General features: G+C 50.6%; 1 protein-coding gene across 13 annotated transcripts in view; it reads right to left on the reverse strand.

The window, feature by feature from the left end:
* The window catches only part of FRMD4A (FERM domain containing 4A), a 608,405-nt gene that overhangs the window by 26,674 nt on the left and 559,645 nt on the right, over nt 1–22,086 (reverse strand). For all 13 annotated transcript variants that reach the window (XM_060659574.2, XM_060659575.3, XM_060659579.3 and 10 more), the window contains 3 exons: nt 8,600–8,733; nt 4,760–4,882; nt 1,298–1,526 (listed from right to left, as the gene is read on the reverse strand). In XM_060659574.2, coding sequence (XP_060515557.1) covers nt 1,298–1,526; nt 4,760–4,882; nt 8,600–8,733 — 486 coding nt within the window. The remainder of the gene's footprint in view (nt 1–1,297; nt 1,527–4,759; nt 4,883–8,599; nt 8,734–22,086) is intronic.

The following is a 22,086-nucleotide window of genomic DNA, read 5'->3' on the forward strand; positions in this document are numbered from 1 at the left end:
TTCTGCAGAGCTGGGCCTCCCCAAGGAGGTCTCACAGAGGCCTCAGACGGAGAAAGGCTGGCTGACTGAAGCTCTGTTAAGACGTGGGCAAGCAAGTGACAAAGTCTTGGCCAAGGCCAACAGGGCAGGATGGGGAAAGATGGTTATTCCAAATTTCCTAGAAGAAAGGATTTTTTTTTTTTTTTACAGTCTCTTGTTTTTCTAAACTACGAAGTTATTTTATTTGTATTGTTTGGTGGGATGGGGGCAACTGGGGGGCAGAGGCCCTGGTAGAGCCTTGCTTCCCTCGTTTGTCCACATTTTAAGGTTACACAATTGTGCTCTACGTATGTTATAAGTACATATGATTTATACGTATGTAATTGTGGTAAAACATACACGCCGTAAAATGTACTGTTTTAACCGTTTTTAGCTGAACAGGTCAGTGCCGTTAAGTATATTTACACTACTGTGCAACCATCACCATCCCTTGAACTTTTTCATTTTTCCTAACAAAACCTGTACCCATGAAACACTAACTCCCCATTCCGCCTCCCACTCCAGCCCCCGGTCACCTCTATCCCACTTTCTATCTTCCCGAAGAAGTGTTTTCAACATGCGTAAACCATGAAGGAGTATCTGACGTAGGTTTCAAAGAGTTTGCTGACATAGGAAAGAAGGATTAAAACAGTTTGGGGGACTTGACGGCCGTGGGTGGATTTGGGGGGGGGGGGGGTTCTTTCTAGCATTTGCCAAATGTAATCACCCGAGCTTCTAAACCCTCCTGACCAGGAGTCGTGACCTCAGGACTCTAGACAATCAGAGTGGGGTGGCCCAGTCCTCCCGGGGTTCGGCTTTGGGACAGGGGGGCCCTTGGAGACAGCCCGTCTGTGGAGGACACAGGCTCGGCGGGGGTGCTGGCTCGCAGCGGACCCCAGCCACCCTCTTTCCTTCCAGACACGGGCAGGGTGATCAGGTCCCCGAGGACATCAGAACCTGGGCAGGCACGGTTAGCTGAGCCTAGCTCCCGGTGAGGGCCGATGAGAGCATGTAGCTCACGGCCGCTGGCTCTCCCAGGGCACAGCGGACAGGGATCCGGACGGCTCGGTTTGTGGGATCCTCTTGTGTGGACCTGAACACGCTGTGTTGTTCCTATCTGGTTACCGGGCCTTATGAGCTTCACTTTATGGACCAAAAATAAGGCACGGGGCGTTAAACAGCTTGCGCAGGTCATGCAGGGAGCCAGCTGTGGACCCGCTCTCGGGGCTGGTGCTGGTGCCAGGGGCCCCTGTGGGGAGCGGGCTTAGTTAGCACTGACCGGCGATGATCAGCGAAGCCCTCTGCGTGGGTTTCTTCCCAGACTTGATGCGGTTCTCGTTGATGGCGTTCTCGATCTCCTGCAGCTTCCTCAGTGCGTTCAGATAAGAGGTTTTCCTTTGTTTCTTCAGTTTTTTGCTGACGTTGGGGTCACTGGCGAGGCGGCGGGCGGCCTCTGTAATCTGGGATTGAATGGCAAATTCCCGTTCCAGGCGTTCCAGCTCGGCCTCCTGTGGGAGGGAGACACGGGCTTACACTCAGTGGGACGCGGGGCAGGGGGACCCCGCCTCCCCACCCCTGCCCCAGGGCCAGCGAGCCCTACTCTTTGGGAGACACGCATCCTAGGAAATCAGCAAGGCCCAGGGCCTAGCCCCAACCTCGCCTGACCCTGCAATGGCCCTTCTCCTAAAACCTCTGGCAGCTAGTGCCTGGGGCACCCCCACTTTCGAGACTCTTGGCTCCCGTTACATTTAGGAGACAAGTGTCCGTCTCTACACTGGTGGCATCATTGAGAAGCAGATTCCCCTGCCGCAGGCGGGGGGCCACCTGCCTTGGTTACCACCATCCCCACTGCGAGGTTCGCAGACACCAAGCCCTCGTGGAAATTCGGAGTCTGGTTGGCGCTTCTCACCATCCCGGGCTGGGGGTGCAGTGGGTTCACCAACAGGAGCTCACATGTGTGTGACTCCCCATCCTCGCACTCGTGCCCTCTGTCTCTCATATTTTGAGCCCTCTGTGCTGGGACGTACCCCGCTCACCGGGATCTCTCTCGGAAGCCCTTCGTGCCAGCTCCGGCCGTGCCCACACCTGCTTGTTCTCAGCAGCTCTGGGCTGGGAGGCGCGGACAGGGGGGCGCAGCAGCCCTGCTTCAGGGCGCTCTCCTTCCTCCCCTGGGGCACCTCCCTCTGGCCTGCCGGCTGTGGCTGCCAGAAAACAGCCTGGCGGACGCAGCAGCTGAACGGGGATGGCGTGCTCCCCGCCGCCTCTCCGCTGCTCGGCAGAGGGGTGTTCAAGTACCTGCCCGTGAGGCCCAGGGAGGCCCCAGGCGATCCCCACCCTTGCAAAAACGTGACAGGAAGCGACCTAATCACGTGGGAACCCATCACCACGTCTGTCGGGATGGACAGATCTCTCCAGCTCAGGGCCGGATAAAAAAGGCTCGCCTGTGGGAGGCACGCACCGGGCCGACAGCCTCCATCCAACACAGAACTCTTAGCCGGATTCATTTCCTGTTGAGGGGAGTGGGGCCCAGGAGGGAGGAGGAGGTGAAGATTACACAGAGCTGTTCAGGAGATTGATAAACTCCTTCCGGTTCCTTCCAGGGCTGGCTGCACTTGTTCCCCGGAGGGAGAAGAATATGGAAATGGATTCCCGCCCGGGGTCTTGAAACAAACAAGTCGCCGAGGACAAAGGCTGTTCTGTGCGGGTAACTCCTGCTAGCAGCTGCTCCCGGGTGGTTAGGAGAGCCCTGGCCCCAGACCCGCCCCAGTGTGGGAGCCCAGGATGCGCTCTCGCCCCTTCAGCAGAGACGAGCACAGAGCCGCGGCGCTGCCTGTCCAGATGGCAGCCTGCTGTGTGAACGGGGAGCCAAGTGCGTGGCTGCCTGCTGCGTGAACAGGGAAGCCAAATATGTTCCCAGGAGAGACAGAGGCAGGACGGAGCTGGGGGTGGGAGAGCTCTTCGCTTCCTAGAATAGCTCTGTGCATGTTCGTGCCAACTTGGGGGTACTTCCTTTCACTGATTCTGGACTGATCTATGCAGGGACAGGTAAGGAAGACAGGGCTGCACATGAGCTTCTCAGGAAAGGACAGTCCTCTTTTCCTGGACAGTGTGAGGGAGCCACTGGTGAGAAGGCCCTCGGGGCTGCGGGAAGAACAACGGTGCACTCGCTAAGGTGGGGTCTGCTCTTGTAAGTTTAGTGCCAGGCGTCTGTCCGGCCTAAGGGCATGGCAGTTCCTCAGGCAATCCTGCCGACAGCCGGATTTGAAAAATGCCCAACCAGGTGGTCTCCTGAATCCCACCCACCCTCACCCCCGTCCTGACCCCGATAAAATCCAGGGCCCACCCACAGCCATGCACCTCCACTGTTTCCTCTCTGCTCAGCAACTCTTGGTCGCTGAGCACGATTAAGCAGGGGTTAAGTAGCAAGTTAAGTGTTTCTCAGGCTCAGAGATGTAAGGATTGGGAAGTTCATCTTCTGGAAGAGCAGCTTGTGATGTGGATGAAGCTTCTGATGTGTCCACCAGTCCCCCCGGGGACCCGCCAGTGCCAATCTCAGACTGATCCCCTGCTGGCGGCTGCAGGGCACTCGCGTCCCCTCGGGATTCACCCTCACACTCACCCACCGCGGGTGTGACACAAGAATGTGAGCTCCCCCCAATCACTTTTTAGAGTCTGTGCATTTAAACACATACGTGGCATTCCCTCCTCCATTGGATTTGATGCCTGTTCTTTTAAGCCCTCTGTTCAAGAGCATTTTCATCAGTAGCTTCATTCAGAATAAATCTGGGAAGACATTTCCTGGACATGGCCTTGAGGCCTAAAGGTTTGCCTGGCCTTGAATCTCTCTTGGTCTGAGGCTGGATAGCTTATTAACCAGAGGGAGACCCAAGACCCTCCCCCCGCCCCCCTCCCCAGTCCTGACCTCTCCAGCCCCAGCCCCCCACCAACGTTTAGTGCCAAAGAGGATGAAAAAGCAAAGCTTCAGTGGGTCCCCTAAAAGCAGACGAGTGACATTAGGAGGGCCCAGCATCTTGCTGAAAGTCTGGTAGCACTTTTCGCAGCAAGGTGAAGTTAAGGCCACCAAGGGCAGACCCTACTGTCTTTCCCCTCGACAACGGGGTGCCTGCACCCGTTTGCTTCTCTGCTGGTTTTCTTCCACACTGTGCTGGGCTCCCAGTAACAAAGGGTAGGGAAGTCCTTAAAAAGACAGGCCCACGTGTGTGCTGCTGGGATGTTCTCCCAAGCTTAACGTAGCCACTTGTGACAGGCCGATCATGTTCCACACACAACTTCCACAGAAATCAAAATGCTTACTGATAAGTCCGCGTGGTGCCCTGTCTTCCTTACCTGTCCCTGCATAGATCAGTCCAGAATCAGTAAAAGGAAGTACCCCCAAGTTGGCACGAACATGCACAGAGTTATTCTAGGAAGGAAGAGCTCTCCCGTCCCCAGCTCCGTCCTGCCTCTGTCTCCCCTGGGAGCACACCTGGCTTCCCTGTTCACGCAGCAGGCAGCCACGCACTTGGCTCCCCGTTCACAGAGGAGCAAGGTAACTAATCCTAGGGAGGGGAGCCCCTCACTGACTAACCAGCTAGCTTAAAAGGTGAGACACCCCGGAGCAAAAGGGAAAAGGCATCTGGCATCAGGGAGAATGAAGAAACGGTGACAGAAAGTCTGGAAGCCCTAACACGTGGGACAAATATGGCTGACGTAGCAGAATCCAACAACATAAAGGACACACCTCTCCTTTGGGCAGGATTTTCTGTTCATCCAGTTTGAAGGCCGTCCCGATTCTTCTGCGAACGATGGGTGGTTCCTCCCCCGGGTCCAAGGGATACTCAATGGGCAGTTTGCCTGTCAACTCCTGCGTACGTGCAAGAGCAGGAGAGAGAAGAGAAATCAGAGGAAGGCACGCGCTTGAGTTCCAGGATGCACGTGTGCACACACACGCACACTTTGGTGCATAGATTCCGCGCACAGATTCGAAACAGTCGCCTTTAGTGACGCACCTAAGAGCTCCTGAAACGCAATTTTATGTCTCAGAAGAAGTGTAAGAACAGTCCCTTCTTTACAGAACCGATGTGCTTTGGGGCGCCTGGGCGGCTCAGTCGGTTGAGCATCCAACTCTTGATTTTGGCTCAGGTCATGATCCCAGCGCCATGGGCTCAAGACCAGCTTCGGGCTCTGCATTGGGATTCTCTCTCTCCCTCCCACCCCCCACCTCTGGCCCTCCCCCGCTCGCACTTTCTCTAAAAAAAAAAAAAAACCAAAAAACAAAAAACCCCAAAACAAACCCAAACAAACCAAAACCAAAACCAAAAAATCAATAGAAACGGATTTCTAGAGTTTCAATAGAAACTGAAACTTTAATCTATGTTACTGTCAAGGGCATTAAAAGAGATCTGTTGTGTGTTCTCAGCTCTAGAAATCTAATTGTGTGAGTATGAGGACACTGAATTTAGTTGACAGGTCACCACAGTGACAGTGATCCTGGCTGACGCTGAGGTCTGTGGATGATTCAGGATTAGAACTAGGCTCCATTGTAGGGATGACGTCTGGGAATAAAGACCAGATTTGAGTCAGTGGCTACTCCACTGGTAGTGCCAGGGTATCAACAGCACGGGGTCACTTCCAGGGACCAGGGGAACGCGGGACGGCCGCTGTGCATCTCCACTGCACAGGGTCCGCTTCCAGGCAGAGCCCAGCCCCGGGTTGCCAGTCGTCTGTCCATGTCTACAGGGCACAGAGACTCCAGGGGCCGCTCTGATAAGAAGAGCTCGGCGGTCCGTCTGCACAAAGAGCTTTTGTGCAAGCAGCCCAGTACGAGTGGCCGGCGGGTGGGACAGCCCCAGACGTGGGACCCCAGGTGTTGACCCACCTTTTTTTTTTTTAATTTTTAAATAATGTTTCTTTTGAGAGAGGGACCACGAGCAGGGGATGGGCAGAGAGAGAGGGAGACACAGAATCTGAAACAGGCTCCAGGCTCTGAGCTGTCAGCCCAGAGCCCGACGCGGGGCTCGAACTCACGGACCGTGAGATCATGACCTGAGCCGAAGTCGGACGCTCAACCGACTGAGCCACCCAGGCGTCTGGACCCACTTTCTATAGGAGGACTGATCTGGCCTTTCCCCACTGCTATATGTGTGTGTGCATACTTTGGAGTGTATGTGTGTGCACTGGGTGTGTGTGTACTGGTGTGTGTGTGCACTAGGCTGTGGATGTGGATGCACTGGGGTGTGTGTGCGACTAGGGTGTGTGTGTGTGTGTGTGTGAATGTATAAGCACAGGCAGCCCCCTCTCCTGGGTCTCTTTCCTTCTGTGTTCAGGCGACCAGGAAATGAACTCTTGGACTTTTAACTCCTCACTGTACGTGTTTCACAACATAATGGCCAACTACTGAGTATGAAATGCTCTGTGATTTTCTTCCCTGTTTTCTAAAACAGGGAACGTAGTTCAAATGTCTCCAAAGTAGTTTTGTGTTTATTCTGCAACATTTTTATCTGCTTCCCTAAAAGCCTGTCTATAAATAACACAATACACTGGGGGTTTTATATTCTTAGGACTTTCGTTTTTTTACCTCGAAACTTAGAAAAAGGAGGGGAACGTGATTTAACCTGGCCATTTGACTTAGAACCCCAAAGTGTCTGTGGTTTTGCACCAAACTGGATTCAAAAATGAGGCTACTGATTTCCCACCATCCCCTTGAAGGCGTTTGAGTCAAGCCCTCCATTCTCCATGACTCGTCTGATTTCACATGGAACCAGACCCGCACGGGGCAGGGGCGCTTTAACGAGCTGAGCTCTCGTGGAGGGGTCGGCCTGGTTCCTTCTGCTCTTACGTTGCTTACATCCTGCCGCACCGCACGGCATTCGGGCCGCCTGGCGCCCCAGCGGACAAACGGGGCTCCTCGAGATGGAGCTGAGGGTGTGTGGTGTGTGTGACACAGACAAAGAGCGGGGCAGTTACTGAGAAAGTTCTCCCGCCCCTTCGCTGCGGGGGAGTCGGGAGACTGGCTGAGCAAGCACAGAAGCAATCTGTTTCCTGAGAGGTTATTTCTTCCACCCAACTTGTTTGCTGGTGTTGACACTCTAAGAAGCGGGAGCTCGGTTTCCCTTATTTTGCTTTTAAGAGAGACAGGGAGACCTTTATAATGCATGCTAACCTTGCCCTGACAGGCTTCTCCAATTTTCGGATGCTGATTCCCTGCTGGGTTTAGGGACGTTTCCTTTACTAAAAACAAAACAAGGCTTTACAAATTATTAAATGCAGACAGACACCCAAGCCCATATTTTTTCATTGCTTTCAGCACAGTCTCTATAAAAAGGTTGCTAATGCTAAGACTATCAGGGAGCAGATCCCCTGGCCGGGCCGGCTGCTTTCCAAAGCTTTGCAGTGGATTTGTGCTCATGTGGGTCGGCTTCGAGCAGGCTCGGGTTTAAATCAAGCCAGAGCGCAATTAAGCCAAGATGAAAAGTAATGCGATCTCATTCTATAGCCCCTGTTTCACTCTTCCTGCGACAAGGCACTGGGGCTGGGAGGGGAGGGGAGGACACTCGTCAGCTCAGGAACCTCTTTTGCTTCCCATTCCGAACTGTTTCACCAACAGAGCTCTTTGTATAAGGTTAAGCCGAGCACGGTCGCCCTCCCCAGGGTGCCCGCATCCATGTGTGTGCGTACGCCCCCCCGCCCCGCACAGTAATGAATTAAACAACCAACTTTTCTGGGGTGCCCGGGTGGCTCAGTTGGGTAAGCGTTCGACTTCGGCTCAGGTCATGATCTCACGGTTCGTGGATTCGAGCTCCGTGTCAGGCTCTGTGCTGACAGCTCAAAGCCTGGAGCCTGCTTCGAATCCTGGGTCTCCCTCTCTCTGCCCCCTCCCCGACCCGTGGTCTCTCTCTCTCAAAAATAAATAAATGTTAAACAAATACAGACAGTGGGGGGGGGGGCACAGGGCCAAAATCCCAAGGAAACTCGAGCCTGGTGTACAGAGGCTTGAGGAAGCATTGCTTTCCGTACAATTTAAAAATCTCACCAGGCTAAGACTTCATTTAAAGAAAAAGTGAAAGAAACACCAGATCGTGAGTTTTAAAGGGGATCATATATCAAGTGAAACCTTGGTTTCCTTGCTGATCTCCACCGAGGTCTCTCAATAGGATTTCCCAAGATAAATGTGAAATATAATCAAGACAAACAAGCGTCACCATGGCCATAAACTCAGGCACAAAAATTTTAGTTACATGGTGGCAAGCCAGTCTCTCCATTGAGGGAGTATCACAGGAGGAGACGCCTTATACACTATGGTGCAGCGAGTACTTACACGGGACTGCCGTTACGGTCATTTGGGTTCCAGTGGGGTCCCCTTTAGGATTCGGGCAGAGCCACTTTAATTGCTGTCCTAGTGGTTCATTAAGGCCCACTCCTGTTCGTCACAGAGCACTGGCGGGGCTGTGAGTGTCCCCCATCTGGGGTCCAGGAGAGGTCCCGCCTCCCTCTTATGCTGTCCGTGTGATCCCCAGCTTTGCTTTTTCTAACTCTGTGAGGACAGAGGAGGACACACACGCACAAAACGTGAACTGCTTACAGCTTCTCGAAGGCAGAGCTTTTTCAGTTCCTCCAGCCGCTGGCGGAGAGTTTCTTCCAGAGCTTCCTGCCTGGACTTCAAGGCGGCCAGCATGTCTTTCTTGGCCGACTGAGAGCTATCGGATTCCTGAGAACCTGTCAATAAACAGCGGGGTTAGTAGAGCGGCGGAAGGGGGAGACACATCTGGACCGCGGAGAACCTCCCTGGAGCCCATACTGGGGAGGCGGGTCTCGCCCAGGAATCATGGGAGGGGGACATAAAACAGGTGTTGCCGAGTCCCAGGTGCGAGGAGCCAATTCTTGGCCCTCAGTGGAGTTTACAGCTGCCCAGAGGACTGGCAGGGAAATTTACACCCCTGAAAAAGAAGTTTCTCTTTCTTGATTATCTCAAGATATGTGGTATATACCTGTCTTAATTCACTAGCGTGTTCTGATAGCCTTTACACAGTGAAGGGGGACGTTCAGTCCAAGCCAGTCATTTGAATACACACCTTTAATTTCCTTTTTTCCCTTTAAAAAGTTCAAAGAGGGTTGCATGTTGGTCATAAAAAACTTGAAAATCGAGACACGTACAAAAGTAGTCTGTAAGTAAGTCCCCCAGAGATAACCACCGTTACACTTTTTTTCTTTTGACCTTTTTATCTCAGTGCATAGGTTTTAGGAATAAAATTTGATTTTCATTATATATTTTTTAACGTAACACTGGATCACGAGCACAATCCCTCCTGATGAAAGTTATACGTATTTTAGCACGCAGGGTGGAAGTATCTGCGTGACGATTCAAGCAGCAGACAGCTAGATATGAAATCTTGGTGGAAGGCAAACTGTGAACCAAACTCGAAAGGAAAATAAGCTAGCATGCCAACCGGAGGAATGTAGGTTGGACCAAAAAAACACTTTCCGGGCCACAGTCTTTGCATTCTGAAGCGGGTTTCCAGCAGTGAAGCTATTCTGCATTTCTACCTTGGTGGGTTCCAACAAGGCCCACCGACGCCCTGGGAACGGAGAAGCTCATAATTACTTTGCTTCTCATGCTCACAGAGACGGACAGGTGTTATCAGGTACGCGCTCCAGGGGCTTGGATGACGACGCCATTTGCGAGAGCATCAAACAACGCCGAATACCTAGGGGTAAGTCTAGTGAAAGATGTGCGAGATCTCTACAGCGAAACTCTACCCTGCAGAGGAACGATGAAGAGGTCTACCATGGTCATGGATTGGAAGCCTGATGTACAGATGTCAGTGCTCCAGGAATTAAACAAGACAATCTTTGCAATCCCAGTAAAAGTTCCAGTGGGATTTTATGGGGAGAGGTGGGTAGGGATTGTATTTCCATATGGAACATTTTGGGATAATTCAGCGATCAGATGACAGATGTGAGAACAACGCAACTGCTATCGCTAGACTCAACTGTTCTCTTCCAAGGGTAAAGAAAGCGTCTCAGAATCCTGAGTCTAGAAAGGTCTTTCATGCCTTTGTGTCACAAAGCTCTGCTATACTCACATCATCCCTCTAAATAGACTATTCTACTTTCTTACTTAGTCTTTCAGCAAGAAACCCCATTTTTACCCCCTCGGTTACCCCTCAGTTACCATGCAGGGAGATTCCTATAACCCTAATACTCGAAAAGTCTTATGGCTAAGTACATTTTGACTCCAACTTGGGCTTTTTACTTTTCTCCCCCACCCCATCGTAGCTTGAAATAGAGACGATCTCTCACGGCAGGAACGTACCACCTTTATGCCTCCACAGTAGCTAATACATCTGAGCTGGAACAAACACACACATAAATGTCATCAGCCATAAACTTGGATGCTATAATTAAAGTGCAGTTCAGCCTGGTAAAGAGAACTCGTACCTGTGAGCACCTACAAGTTATAGAACCTGCCTTCCAAACTTTCAGTAATTTTTGCAGCTCTTCCCCAGGTTTTGTCATGCTCAGTTGCACGACTCCAAGTTCAATCGGAAACCCAAACAAAGAGCCTTGAATCTTACTAAGGCTCCCATTTCCTCATGGTGGTCAGACATTAAGCTGTTACATTCACGCAACACATCACTGGGACAATACCACAGTCTCCCCTTCTGATACGGCTCAGGTTTTCTTACCTCTGTAGGTCAATTACCCTGCGCTCGTCAGTACTCAGCTACCTCTAGGGTACACCCACCCAAGGAAGCACAGCTCAGTCGCCCGGCATCTTAATCTGGTTCTCGTGGCGACAGTCACCAATCAAAATGGAAGACACAGGGACGGACACCTAATGGGCTTCCCTCTGCTCCATCATCTAAAGCGTTAGTAACGATGTGAAGTAAAGGTTGGGAAGAAGTCAGACTTCAGATTTAAAAAAAAACAGGCCTGGGGCGCCTGGGTGGCTCAGTCGGTTAAGCGTCCGACTTCGGCTCAGGTGGTGATCTCACGGTTCATGGGTTTGAGCCCCGCGTCAGGCTCTGTGCTGACAGCTCAGAGCCTGGAGCCTGCCTCGGATTCTGTGTCTCCCTCTCTCTCTGCCCCTCCCCGGCTCACGCTCTGTCTCTGTCTCTCAAGAATAAATAAATGTAAAAAATAAATTAAAAAAACAGGCCTGGGGAAACCTGGACCCAATGAGATTAAAGGATTTCTAGGTCCAGTGAAAAATTCACTGTTTTCCCTTTCATCCCTGCCTAACCCCTCGATAGGAAATGATGATTTATTAAGTCTGAGGATTCAGTGTGTCCAAGGATGGCAGAAATCACAGGAACGTTGGACTCTGGGAGACAAAGTACAACATGTTTGGATGATCTGGTCTCTCAGCTTTGGTGCTGAATTACAGGGCTCATTAGCGCCACTTAAATTATTATTATTTATTATAATTAGTCCAAATACCAAACCCACATAAGACAGAGTGGATGGCTCAAGAGGCCCTTATCTTTATCTGAAACCACCAACACTGGCTGGCTCTGTTTCCTGCCTTTTTTCTGAAAACTGCCTTATGAGGACTATACCAAGTAAAAGTTTTACAAAGTAACTGAGCTGGCCCTGGACTGGCCATGCAGATTTTTTTTTTTTAGCAGTAACTGGATGGTGAGTAGACAGTAAAACAGATCTGGCTTTGATGGGCTCTAAACCACTCATGAGTTGTGCGACCTTGGGCAAATGACCCGCCCTCCTTAATCTGTTGTAAAGACTAACCGAGACCACGCACATACAGCACTTATCACTGCCTGGAAAAGGTAAGTCCTCAAGATCTCGGGTAGATTTAACAGGAGTGAAACACACAGTAGAACTAGAAAGAAAGAGACCATTGAAACTACCTCCTCCTTCTTGCTCAAGAAAAGACCTCACTCTGCAATTCAGCATACAAAGGCAGTATTTTCAAACTGTTTCTTGAGCCCCTGAGTCTGCAAATTATGCTTCTGGAGCCATTGCACATGGGGGTGGGAACAAGGTCAAGGAGATTCCGGGGTTCAGAGGCCCCACTCCAGGCTCCTTGGGCCAGGGAGTTCTGTATTTGTCTGTTTTATGCATTTGAAAAGAGGCTCCCAGGGCATGTTTCTTTAAAGGAAACCCTTCGGGAAGGGTTCTGAGCCTGTGGGGCTGTTACCCGGAACCAGGCAAACATGGCCACCACAAGAAGAAGTGGCCAAGTGCCCGGCGGCAAGGGTACCCAAGTAACAGTACCACAGAGGGAAGCTCAGGGGCATCAGGAGAAGAAGCCCCAGGTCTCTGTGATGCCGAGGGGCTTCTTACCCCCTCCACAGGTGCCCTTGGGCATTCTCTGTCATGGGGGACACATACGAGGGAGGCCAGCAAGAGAGCCTCGAATGGGGAGGGATTCACGGATTCACTCTTACTCTCCTCAAGTGACAGAGAATGACTCTGGAAGAAAGGAAGAAATTCAATCAGGGAAGGGCCTCGGGAGGTCAATGGGAGTCTTACAACAGAAAGGTTCATGAATAAAGAATGATTCTAGATGGAGAAATCATTGACCTGATGAAAGATACAGAAGTTCTCTGTTGCTATGATTTACCCATTGCAGGTTATCTGAACACCTATGCGCCCTTGCACATGGATCACTCTGAGGTTGCTAGTTTCGCCTTTTGGAAGCTATAAAGAAGTAAAGCTGCTATCTTTCAGAAGAGCAGTGATGGACAAGGAAGGACCTGGGTTTCCATCACGTGTCTGCTATGAAATGGTGTCAGACCTCGGGGTCACTAACTTCTTGGAGCCATCATGTCCCCATCCAGAAGATGACCAACTAACCAACCTCCAAGATGGCTCCAAACACGGGGAATTTATTACTTAACAAACAGCTTACTTAAGTACCTCCCTCTTGTCTCCTTCAGTCCTTTCCTCAACTGTTACAAAAGTAACCTTACACACAGTGTCAACCTCCCTCCTCTTGACCAGCCCCACCTCCGGATAAGACAAACACTAGGCCAACTCTGGTCCCACGCTCAGTTACTGGAAGGGAACGTCTAATTATCAGCCAGCGCTGAAAGGGCCCAGTTACCTCTCCATCTTATCAACAGACCACAGCACACGTGTATAAGTTTGGATGCTAAAAAAGCAGTTACTCAGAGCCATCTTTGGGATCAATGAAGCAGGAGGGTGGTTGGAACCATCCGAGAAGAGCAAGGTTTCAAACTTTATGGGTCGACAAAACAGTAGCCAAGTGCTACTTGGAAAGGGCTGTCCACACACATGATGAATCCGTACGGGAGCAAAATAGAAAGCGGCGGCAATGAGAGTGTGTTTTGAAAGAGACCAGTAATGCGTTAACACCCGGTTGTCCAAAGTATGAAGCAGCACCACGCTTCTGGAAGGGGTGAGGTGAATATTCTTCAGAAAACACACTCAGAAGACAGAAGTAGAAGAAGACGCAAGTCTACAAACGAGTGGGTGAGTCAGCAGGTCTGGGCTTGTGTCCCAGCTCTGCGATGCACTAGCCGCCGGGCCTTGGCAACGTGACACAAGGCCTCTCAGCCTCCGATTCCCCCCCCCCAAGATACAGGAACGGAAAGGGGACCTTCTTCACAAGTTGGGGGGAACCAAGGAGAGAATGCCTCAGACATGCTGAGAGAGCTTAGAACACAACAGATGCTACAAGAGCATTAGTTTTTGTACTCAACAGTATTCCTGGCCTTCACGGGGAGTTGGCACGCCAATTGGACAAGAGGAAGGCTAGTTAGCGGGTAGGCAAGAGGCGGGCAAGGCTGGTGGGAGGCAGGTACTACCACTGCCCTCTCCATCAGGACACTGGGGGGTGAGGGTGAGGGGTGGGGAGGGAACCAGGGAGGGAGTGGCTTTTCACAGACTCCTGACAGAAGTTTCCCCTGTGCTACAGTTCACACAACCCTCACCAAAACATCATCCCCGTTTTCGCAGAAGAGGTCACTAGGACGTAGGGAGGCAGGGCTGGGATTCCAGCTGGGTGGCTCTGTTTGGTCTGCCTCACACCCGGAAGGAAACGGTAGGGGCGCAGGAACTTTCTGTCTCGGTCACTGCTGGGCTGCTGCAGTAGGAGAACCGTGTGGTGTGCAATCATATCTGCCTTTCACCCCTAGACTCTTTCCACATCCCGCATGGATTAAAACGCAGGCCGCAGGAAGGGGGAGAAGGAGCCGAGGGGTTCTTCGGATGAGCCACCGGAGAGCAAGCATCGGTGAGCAAGGCGGGGGTGGTGGTGGAGGAGACAGGTGATTCGATGTCACCTGAGGCCCGACCCTCAGAGAGCACGGGGTGGGGTGGGTGGTGAAAAGCTGCCTACGAGGAAGAGGCCGGAGATCAGCAAGGCCACCTGAAGGAGAGAGGGAACAGCATATGGGGAGGGAGCCCTCACCTCAGGGCCAACTAGGTAATCCACCCAGGAAGCTATCACCTCCAGTCTAATCAGCGGAAATGTTCTCTGTGCTCCACTGCCAGCGAATCAGATCAGCACCCCAGGGAGCCTTCCTGGTTATTGCTGTCAACTGTATGTTTGCAGGAGACTAGACTGAAAACACAATCTTTTGGGTTGGGCTATTTATTATTTTTTATTTTACTTTTTTTTATGTTTGTTTACTTTTGATAGAGACAGAGCACAAGTGGGGGAGGGGCAGAGAGAGAAGGAGACCCAGAATCCGAAGCAGGCTCCAGGCTCTGAGCTGTCAGCCCAGAGCCTGACGCGGCACTCGAACTCCAAAACCGCGGGATCATGACCTGAGCCCAAGCCAGACGCTTAACCGACTGAGCCACCCAGGCGCCCCTTGGCTCTTTTACTATTATGTTTCAACCTGAATCCAAAGAATTTTGATAGAAACAGGTCACTAATAATTTAGGGATTAATTTAGGTGGGGGAAGAGGGAAAAACCGGACCTCACAGAGGACCATTCCTATCCATCCAGCCACAGCCAGAGAACCTGCCTGATGCGTTCAAGGCCAGAAAGTCGCTTTTGGTGCCTATCTGGGAATCTTCTGAGGGCCTTACTGATACCATGGGACCAGTGCCGCAGACGTTCCCGGCAGAGATGTGGTAAAAACCTGTCCCACGGCTCTGGAGGAACAGCCTCCATCACTTTCTTACTTTCCAGCCGGGGGACACCTCACCCGGTGGGCAGCCAGTTGCCTGGGGCAGGATGTGGGGGCGGGGAACGCCAGCTCCCCTCCAGCCGGCAAACACATGCACGGATATCCTCGTTCAGCTGCGATGGAGAATTTGCTCCAATCTTTCCAAAGACCCTGGGCCACTCGGCACCGGATGTGAGTAACCATCCCCTGAAGAACACATTGTCAGGAACTGTAGCTCATCTCTTTTTTACACAGATGGGATCCTGACTAAGAGCCCCCTGATCTCGGGAGACAGAAGGGGTGCTTTCCTCTTTGAAAAGAGGGGAAATTTGAAACAGTCCCCCCAGGAAGAAAGAAATCTGTTACCCTAAAAGGAAGGGAAGGAAAGGACAATCTGTCTTGTTTCAGTCTTCAAGGAAAAAGAAAACGAAGAAGCGTATTCCCAGCCGATCTGTTAAAAGCTGCAAGGCAAAGTTTTGGCTGACACCTCGGGAACAAATATGAGGGAGAGGTCTCAACTCTTCCTCGTGATGAACAGACAGGCATTTTCCTTTTGAGTCCTCAGTTAGGAGTTCCTGACACAAAAGATGTCCTGAGAGGCCATGGGAAATGCTGTCGCACTGCAGATTTTTCGGGTTAAACGTGTGATCTCTGGAGACCATCTCCAAGAATTAAATGGGATGTTTAATGTGATAAACATATGCCTGGACAACTTCTCATCGGGCTCAGCAATTATAGTCCACCTGAACGAGTAGTGAAATGGAAGCACCTGGGTGGCCGGTAGGGATCTCTTTGAGAGTTTTACCGTGTGGCCGTTTCACTGCTCAGTGGCACTTTCGACAATGGGTGGAGAGGACAAATATAATGGGGGGGGTGCTGAATAGTTGACTATAAAAATTAGCAGCAGTATCTAATAAAAATATTAAGTTCGATATCCATTTCAAACTACTGTTTATGGTTCCCCCTTTCTCTTATATCGTGAAATGAGGGGCTTGATCTTTCCAGCTCCCAGACTCTAATTCCGCGGCGGCATCGAAAGCGCTGGGCTCAATGGGAACGCAGCGATGTCTATGAGGGACCACAGGGATATTTATTTTCCAATGTTTAAAATTTCAGCGCTGGAGAGGAGCTTGCTTAGGTTATACGTGCTTACTCTGCTCTGGGTCTCTTTACTCTTTACTATTCTTTTGGTACTAATACCCGAGGGCAGAAAGAGATCACTGTAAATGACTTACTCAGGCTCTTTTCCCCTAACAGGCGGGCAGAAAGGGACAACCGGTCTCCCTCCTTTCTCAGCTTTGACTCCGGCCCATCCCGCTCAAGCAAAGCCCAGACACAGCCATCCCACAGGACAGGTGTCACCCCTCACTGGTTGCCCTGTCCGGCGTGGGCACACCCTGGCAGAACCCCAGTCCTCTGGCAGGGCCTGTGTGGCTGTGCCCGCCTGCAGAGCACGGAGGTTATGACCCAAATTAAAGCCCCTGGAATCCTCCAAAAGGAGGCAGGGAGCTGCTACCAGAGAACTTTAAGAGGCTGGAGAGAGACACAGGGAGGAGACAGAGTGAGAGCAAGAAAGAAAGGAAGAAAACAAACAAGAAAAAAAAAACCCCACACAAACCAAAAGACAATGTGATTTGTACCGGCGCGAGGCAATGTGTGTTGACCTGAATACAGCCGTGACCGTAAAGCTGGCTGACGCCTATCAGATCAGCTCTCTGTAGGGAGAGATGTCAGATAGCTGGCATCCTCATTGTTACATTAGTTATTAATAAACTTCCTGACAATGGAAGGAAGTGCCAGCACTCAGAGAATGAGAATGTGAGAACGGGTGAGTAATGCCTGTGGACGGATCCCAGGCAAAGCGAGGGCCCCGCGCTTCGCACATGTTTTCCCCCAGAACGGCGAGTGTCAGAGCTGGGGCATGATCGCAGGCGGCAGGGTTTGCCCCGGTGCTGTTTGTTTAAACCAAAGATCCCTCACCACATGCTTCGCAATCCTGCTGATCACAACGACAAAGAGGACTCAACCGCCAACTCATTAGTCACCCAGCCCGGCTCCTATTTATAGACACAGCACATCCTTTTGTAGCAAACGCGCGGCTTATGCCCCTGGATTTTCAGTCAAGAAGCCAGTGCCAGTCTCCTTGTTTCATCTCAGAGGGGACACCCAGTACCATCTTTTTGTCCGGGTGGTTAATGAGACAAGCCACGTGGGCCTGCAGAACACAAGGTATTTCCCAAGCAAGCTGTGCACCATTTTCTTTGAAAAGGCTGAGCGTCGCCCAAGCGGCTCTGTCAGTTAAGCATCTGACTTCCGATCAGGTCATGATCTCACGGTTCATGAGTTCAAGCCCCACGTTAGGCTCTGTGCTGACAGCTCAGAACCTGGAGCCTGTTTGGGATGCTGTGTCTTCCTCTCTCTCTCTCTGTGTCTCCCCCACTCACACTCTGTCCCTCTCAAAAATAAATCAATATTTTAAAAAACCCTTTTTTTAAAGGCTGAGAGCACGGGGTGCCTGGGTGGCTCAAGTGGTTGAACGTCTGACTTCATCTCAGGTCATGAGCTCACGGTTTGTGAGTTCGAGCCCCATGTTGGGATCCGTGGTGACAGCTCAGAGCCTGGAACCTGCTTTGGATTCTGGGTCTCCTTCTCACTCTGCCCCTCCCCCACCTTGTGCGCAGCATACCCTCTCTCTTTCTTAAAAAAAAAAAAAAAAAGAAAAGGTTGAGGGCAAAACCAGGTCTCCCTTAGCCCCTACATGCCCCACTGACATCAGAATTGTTCCGTGCTGGCAAGTCGTCCGAACAATGCTTAGGACAAGCCTACGCGCTCTCCCACTTTTGGACGAGCTACGGAAAGGCTGTGCGTGTTCAGCTACCAGGACAAGTACAGCTGTTGTTTTCTTTGTTTTTTGTTTGGTTACTACATGTTCTGTCCCTCTCCAATCTTTTCTGAGATACCAAGAAATGGGGGAAGGGAAGAGAGGAACAAACCCCTTTGAAGTCCCGCAAAAAAGATGCCAGGCGCTTTTTTTTTTTTTTTTGAACTCTGAAAACATCATAACCGAGTGGTTTGAATTCATAGTTGTCCTCTGTAACTCTGTCTGAGCCTCTGCAAACGAGTTACCTGAAGCACCAATGAGCCAAAGCAATGGAGGAGAGGTGTTGGCGAATCTGGAGGGAACCCGCAGGCTCCCCCAGGACGGAGTGAAGAGTGCCCGCAGCAGTCAGGCAGGGGGTTTACGCAGCGTCCAGCGACGCACGGCATGTGACGAGGCCAAGATGGCACCCAGCTCGTGGAGGGCAGGGGGAGACGGTCTGTCGGCCTGGCTTGGCAGCCTGAGGTGCCTTGACATCCCTTCTTGCAGGGGGACTCTGCGAAGACCTCACCATCTCTCAGCTGATGTATTCTGGGGACAAGGGTCCTCACATCCTTTTTGAGCCTGGTCCCTGGGGCCTTTCCGCAAATGAATTTGGGATATGGGTTCTATAACCTTTCTACAGTGTGAACTGCATTCGGTGTCCTAACACGTATATTCCTTTTATTCCAACACAGGTCTTGCCTCCTGGGCTTGGATGGTTCACTACCTCTAAGGGTCTCTCCTGGGGACAGGGGCCTATAGGTCTTATGTGAGAGAGTCCTATGTATCATCACTGAAGAATTTGGGGTGGGGGGCTTAGCACTAAGCCTTAATAAATCATTTCAACTACGTGGACCTTTTTTTTTAAATGCTAGCCCTGTGGCTCAGGGCATTAGCAAATGTAGACTTCCAACTTCTTTAATAAATAGCAACGACACGGCTTTGTTTCTTTAGCAACTCATACCTCAGATGCCAAGTACTGGACGTCAGTAATTTTAAAGGTATTTACATGCCTTTAAATAGGAAAACAGCCTTCAAAGTTACCAACAGCTTGGAAATATTTTCTCTGTTAACATCAATAAACAGTATGAAACACTTTGAGGAGAGGGGCTCTAGCTTTCTAAGTGTTGTGCATTGCACCAAGCAAGGTTTGGGAGCTAAAGAAAGAGCTCATCCCACAACAATATTACAGTGTTACAAGGGTCAGCTACACCACAATTTGGGCATAGATAAGAGTGAAACAGTGGATAGAAGACAGCAAGGATGAACAATATTTGACAAATTTAATTTTCAAGGTCTGAGGCCAGTAGATAAAAGTGATACAGTACATTCCGAAGGAGAGTATCAGTGGCGGGTATGTGACAGTTCTAGGCAAGGCCCAAGAAACCATGAGCTCCAGGAACACAGATGATCCTCAGGGGCGCCTGGGTGGCTCAGTCGGTTAAACATCTGACTTCGGCACAGGTCACGATCTCGAAGTTCATGGGTTTGAGCCCCGCGTCAGGCTCTGTGCTGACAGCTCAGAGCCCGGAGCCTGCTTCGGATTCTGTGTCTCCCTCGCTCTCTGCCCCTCCCCCGCTCACGTGCGGTCTCCCCAAAATGAATAAACATTAAAAAACTTTTTAAAAAAGGAACATAGATGATCCTTAAAATGGACCACATGCAAGATTTTTACTACTATTTTTCAGATTTTAATTTCAATAATCCTATACCACTGACACTGGTTTTGGCAATGATTTTTTGGACCTAATGCCAAAATCAAAGGTACCCGAAGTAAAAATGAACAAGGGGGATTACAGCAAACTAAAAAGCTTTTGCACAGTAAAGGAAACCATCAACACAACAAAAAGGCAACCTCCTGAATGGGGGAAGATATTTGCAAGTCATATAACTGATAAGGGATTAATATCCAAAATACATAAAGAACTCCTACAACTCACCAGCAAAGAACCCACACAACCCAATTCACAAATGGGCAGAGGATCCGAACAGACATTTTCCCAAAGACATGCAAACGGCCGACAAACACATGAAAAGATACTCAACGTCACTCGTCGCCAGGGAACGCAAATCAAAACCACAGTGAGATACCACCTCGCACCTGTCACAACGGCCAGAGTCAAAAGGACAAGAAACAACCAGTGTTGGCAACTGTGGAAAAAAAGGGACTCTCGTGCACTGTTGGTGGCAATGCCAACGGTGCAGTCACTGTGGGGAACAGTATGGAGGTTCTTCCAAAATTTAAAAATAGAGCTACCATATGATCCGGTAATCCCAGTACTGGGTATTTATCTGGAGAGAATGAAAACACTAACTCAAAAAGACAGACATATCCCTACATCCACGGCAGCATTATTTGCAACAAAATATGGCAACAACCCATCCATGAAGGGATCAAGAAGATGTGGCATATCCGTACAATGGAATATTATTCAGCCTTAGAGAACGAAATCTCACTTTTTTGGGATAACCCAGATGGACCTTGAGGGCACTGAGTTAGGTGGAGTATGTCACAGAAACAAGTATCGTATAATCTCACTTATATGTGGAACTTAAAAAAAAAAACACCACCACAAAAAACCCAGAACTGAATCTCATAGATACAGAGAGCAGATTGGTGGTTGCCAGAGGCTGGGGTTCAGAAGGTACGTGTTTCTAGTTATAAGTCATGGAAATGTAATGTTACAAACATTTTTTTTCGAATCGTGTTTGGAGTACCTACTGGAGGTCAGGCCCTGAGCTAGAAGTAGAAAAAAGGATTTTCAAATGAGGACTCAGTTCTCAAAATGTTTTTAAGGAATATTTATTAGAGCCCCCCCTTTTTTTTTAAAGCAGGAGGCAATAGGTGAAGGAGGGAAACTAATTGATCAAATGGGATACTGGATTAGACACATCGTATTTTCTAAATGAGAAGTAGAATGTAGTGTCTGGCAAGTGTAATAAAAAGAGTGTTTAAAATCAGGGCTGTCCTACAGGAGCAAGGCCCCATCCATCTGGGGGAACACATTTCTAAGGAGTTCTCGAGAAACAGGCAAGAGGTCACTGAAGGACAAAAAGAAACTAGTGGGAAACTAGCCAGCCGGGAGTTTTTGGAAGACAAAGAGAGAGCAGGCGGGAATCCAAGTCGGGGAGGGGCAGAGACAGAATCCCAAGCAGGCTCTGCACTGTCAGTGCAGAGCCTGACCCGGGGCTCGAACCCATGAACCATGAGATCATGACCTGAGTTGAGACCAAGACTCAGATACTTAACCGACTGAGCCACCCAGGCGCCCCCCGGCTGTGGAGTTTTTTAAGCCAAGGGCTGGACGCCCTCACTGTGGGTGACGGGAAACACCCCCTTCCAGGTGGGGCTGCTGAGGGCTGGTCTCAGCTTGAGGGCATCTCTTCCCGCACAAGACAGAGGGGCAGCGATCAGCAACCCCAGGGGGAAACGATGACCAGATCTGTGGACACCAGAAATTCCCTTTGTTAACTCATGGCCTATATTCTTTCCTTTTTGGAGTCTCTCCCTCCACTGTCTTCTTAAGTCACGGGAGGGAGGTGTCCCCACGGACCCTCAGCCTCAGCATGACATCAAGCACACTTCTTCAGGCTCCAGCTGGCAGGGCTGGGCAGAGTTTGACGCGCTGCCTGATCTGGTCCTGGGGCACGGCTCATACCTCCCGGTCTCTTCCTCTCCCACCTTCCCCTTGCACAGCGGTGTGGCAGAGGGCGGGCAGGGAAAGGGCAGAGGAGTCAGTGCCCAGGAACGGAGTCCCTCTGCAAGTGGGGAGGGCGAGGTCTTTGCGTCAGGAGCTCCCAAGTAGACTCCCTGACATGAAGTTATCATACATTTGAAAGTCACTTTTGTATCTTGGGGTAAAGATGCTTTATTTGCTACTGTACTATTTTGTTCTATTATGCTGGTGGCAGGGACACAGCTGAATTGCTTTCTCATCTGCAAAATCTGGATCTCATCTGCTGATAATGGAGTGATGTCAGTACTACCTCAGGAGATTTGGGGCTCCCGGACGCAACCTGATCTGTGGCTGCGATTACGTTACTGCCGTGGTGCCCCCACAGGCTCACAGATATGAGCGGCCAGAGAAGACGGCCCAAGACACAGG

This window comes from Panthera onca, chromosome B4 (genome assembly GCF_046562875.1).
Source record: "Panthera onca isolate mPanOnc1 chromosome B4, mPanOnc1 haplotype 2, whole genome shotgun sequence".
NCBI classification, from domain to species: domain Eukaryota; kingdom Metazoa; phylum Chordata; class Mammalia; order Carnivora; family Felidae; genus Panthera; species Panthera onca.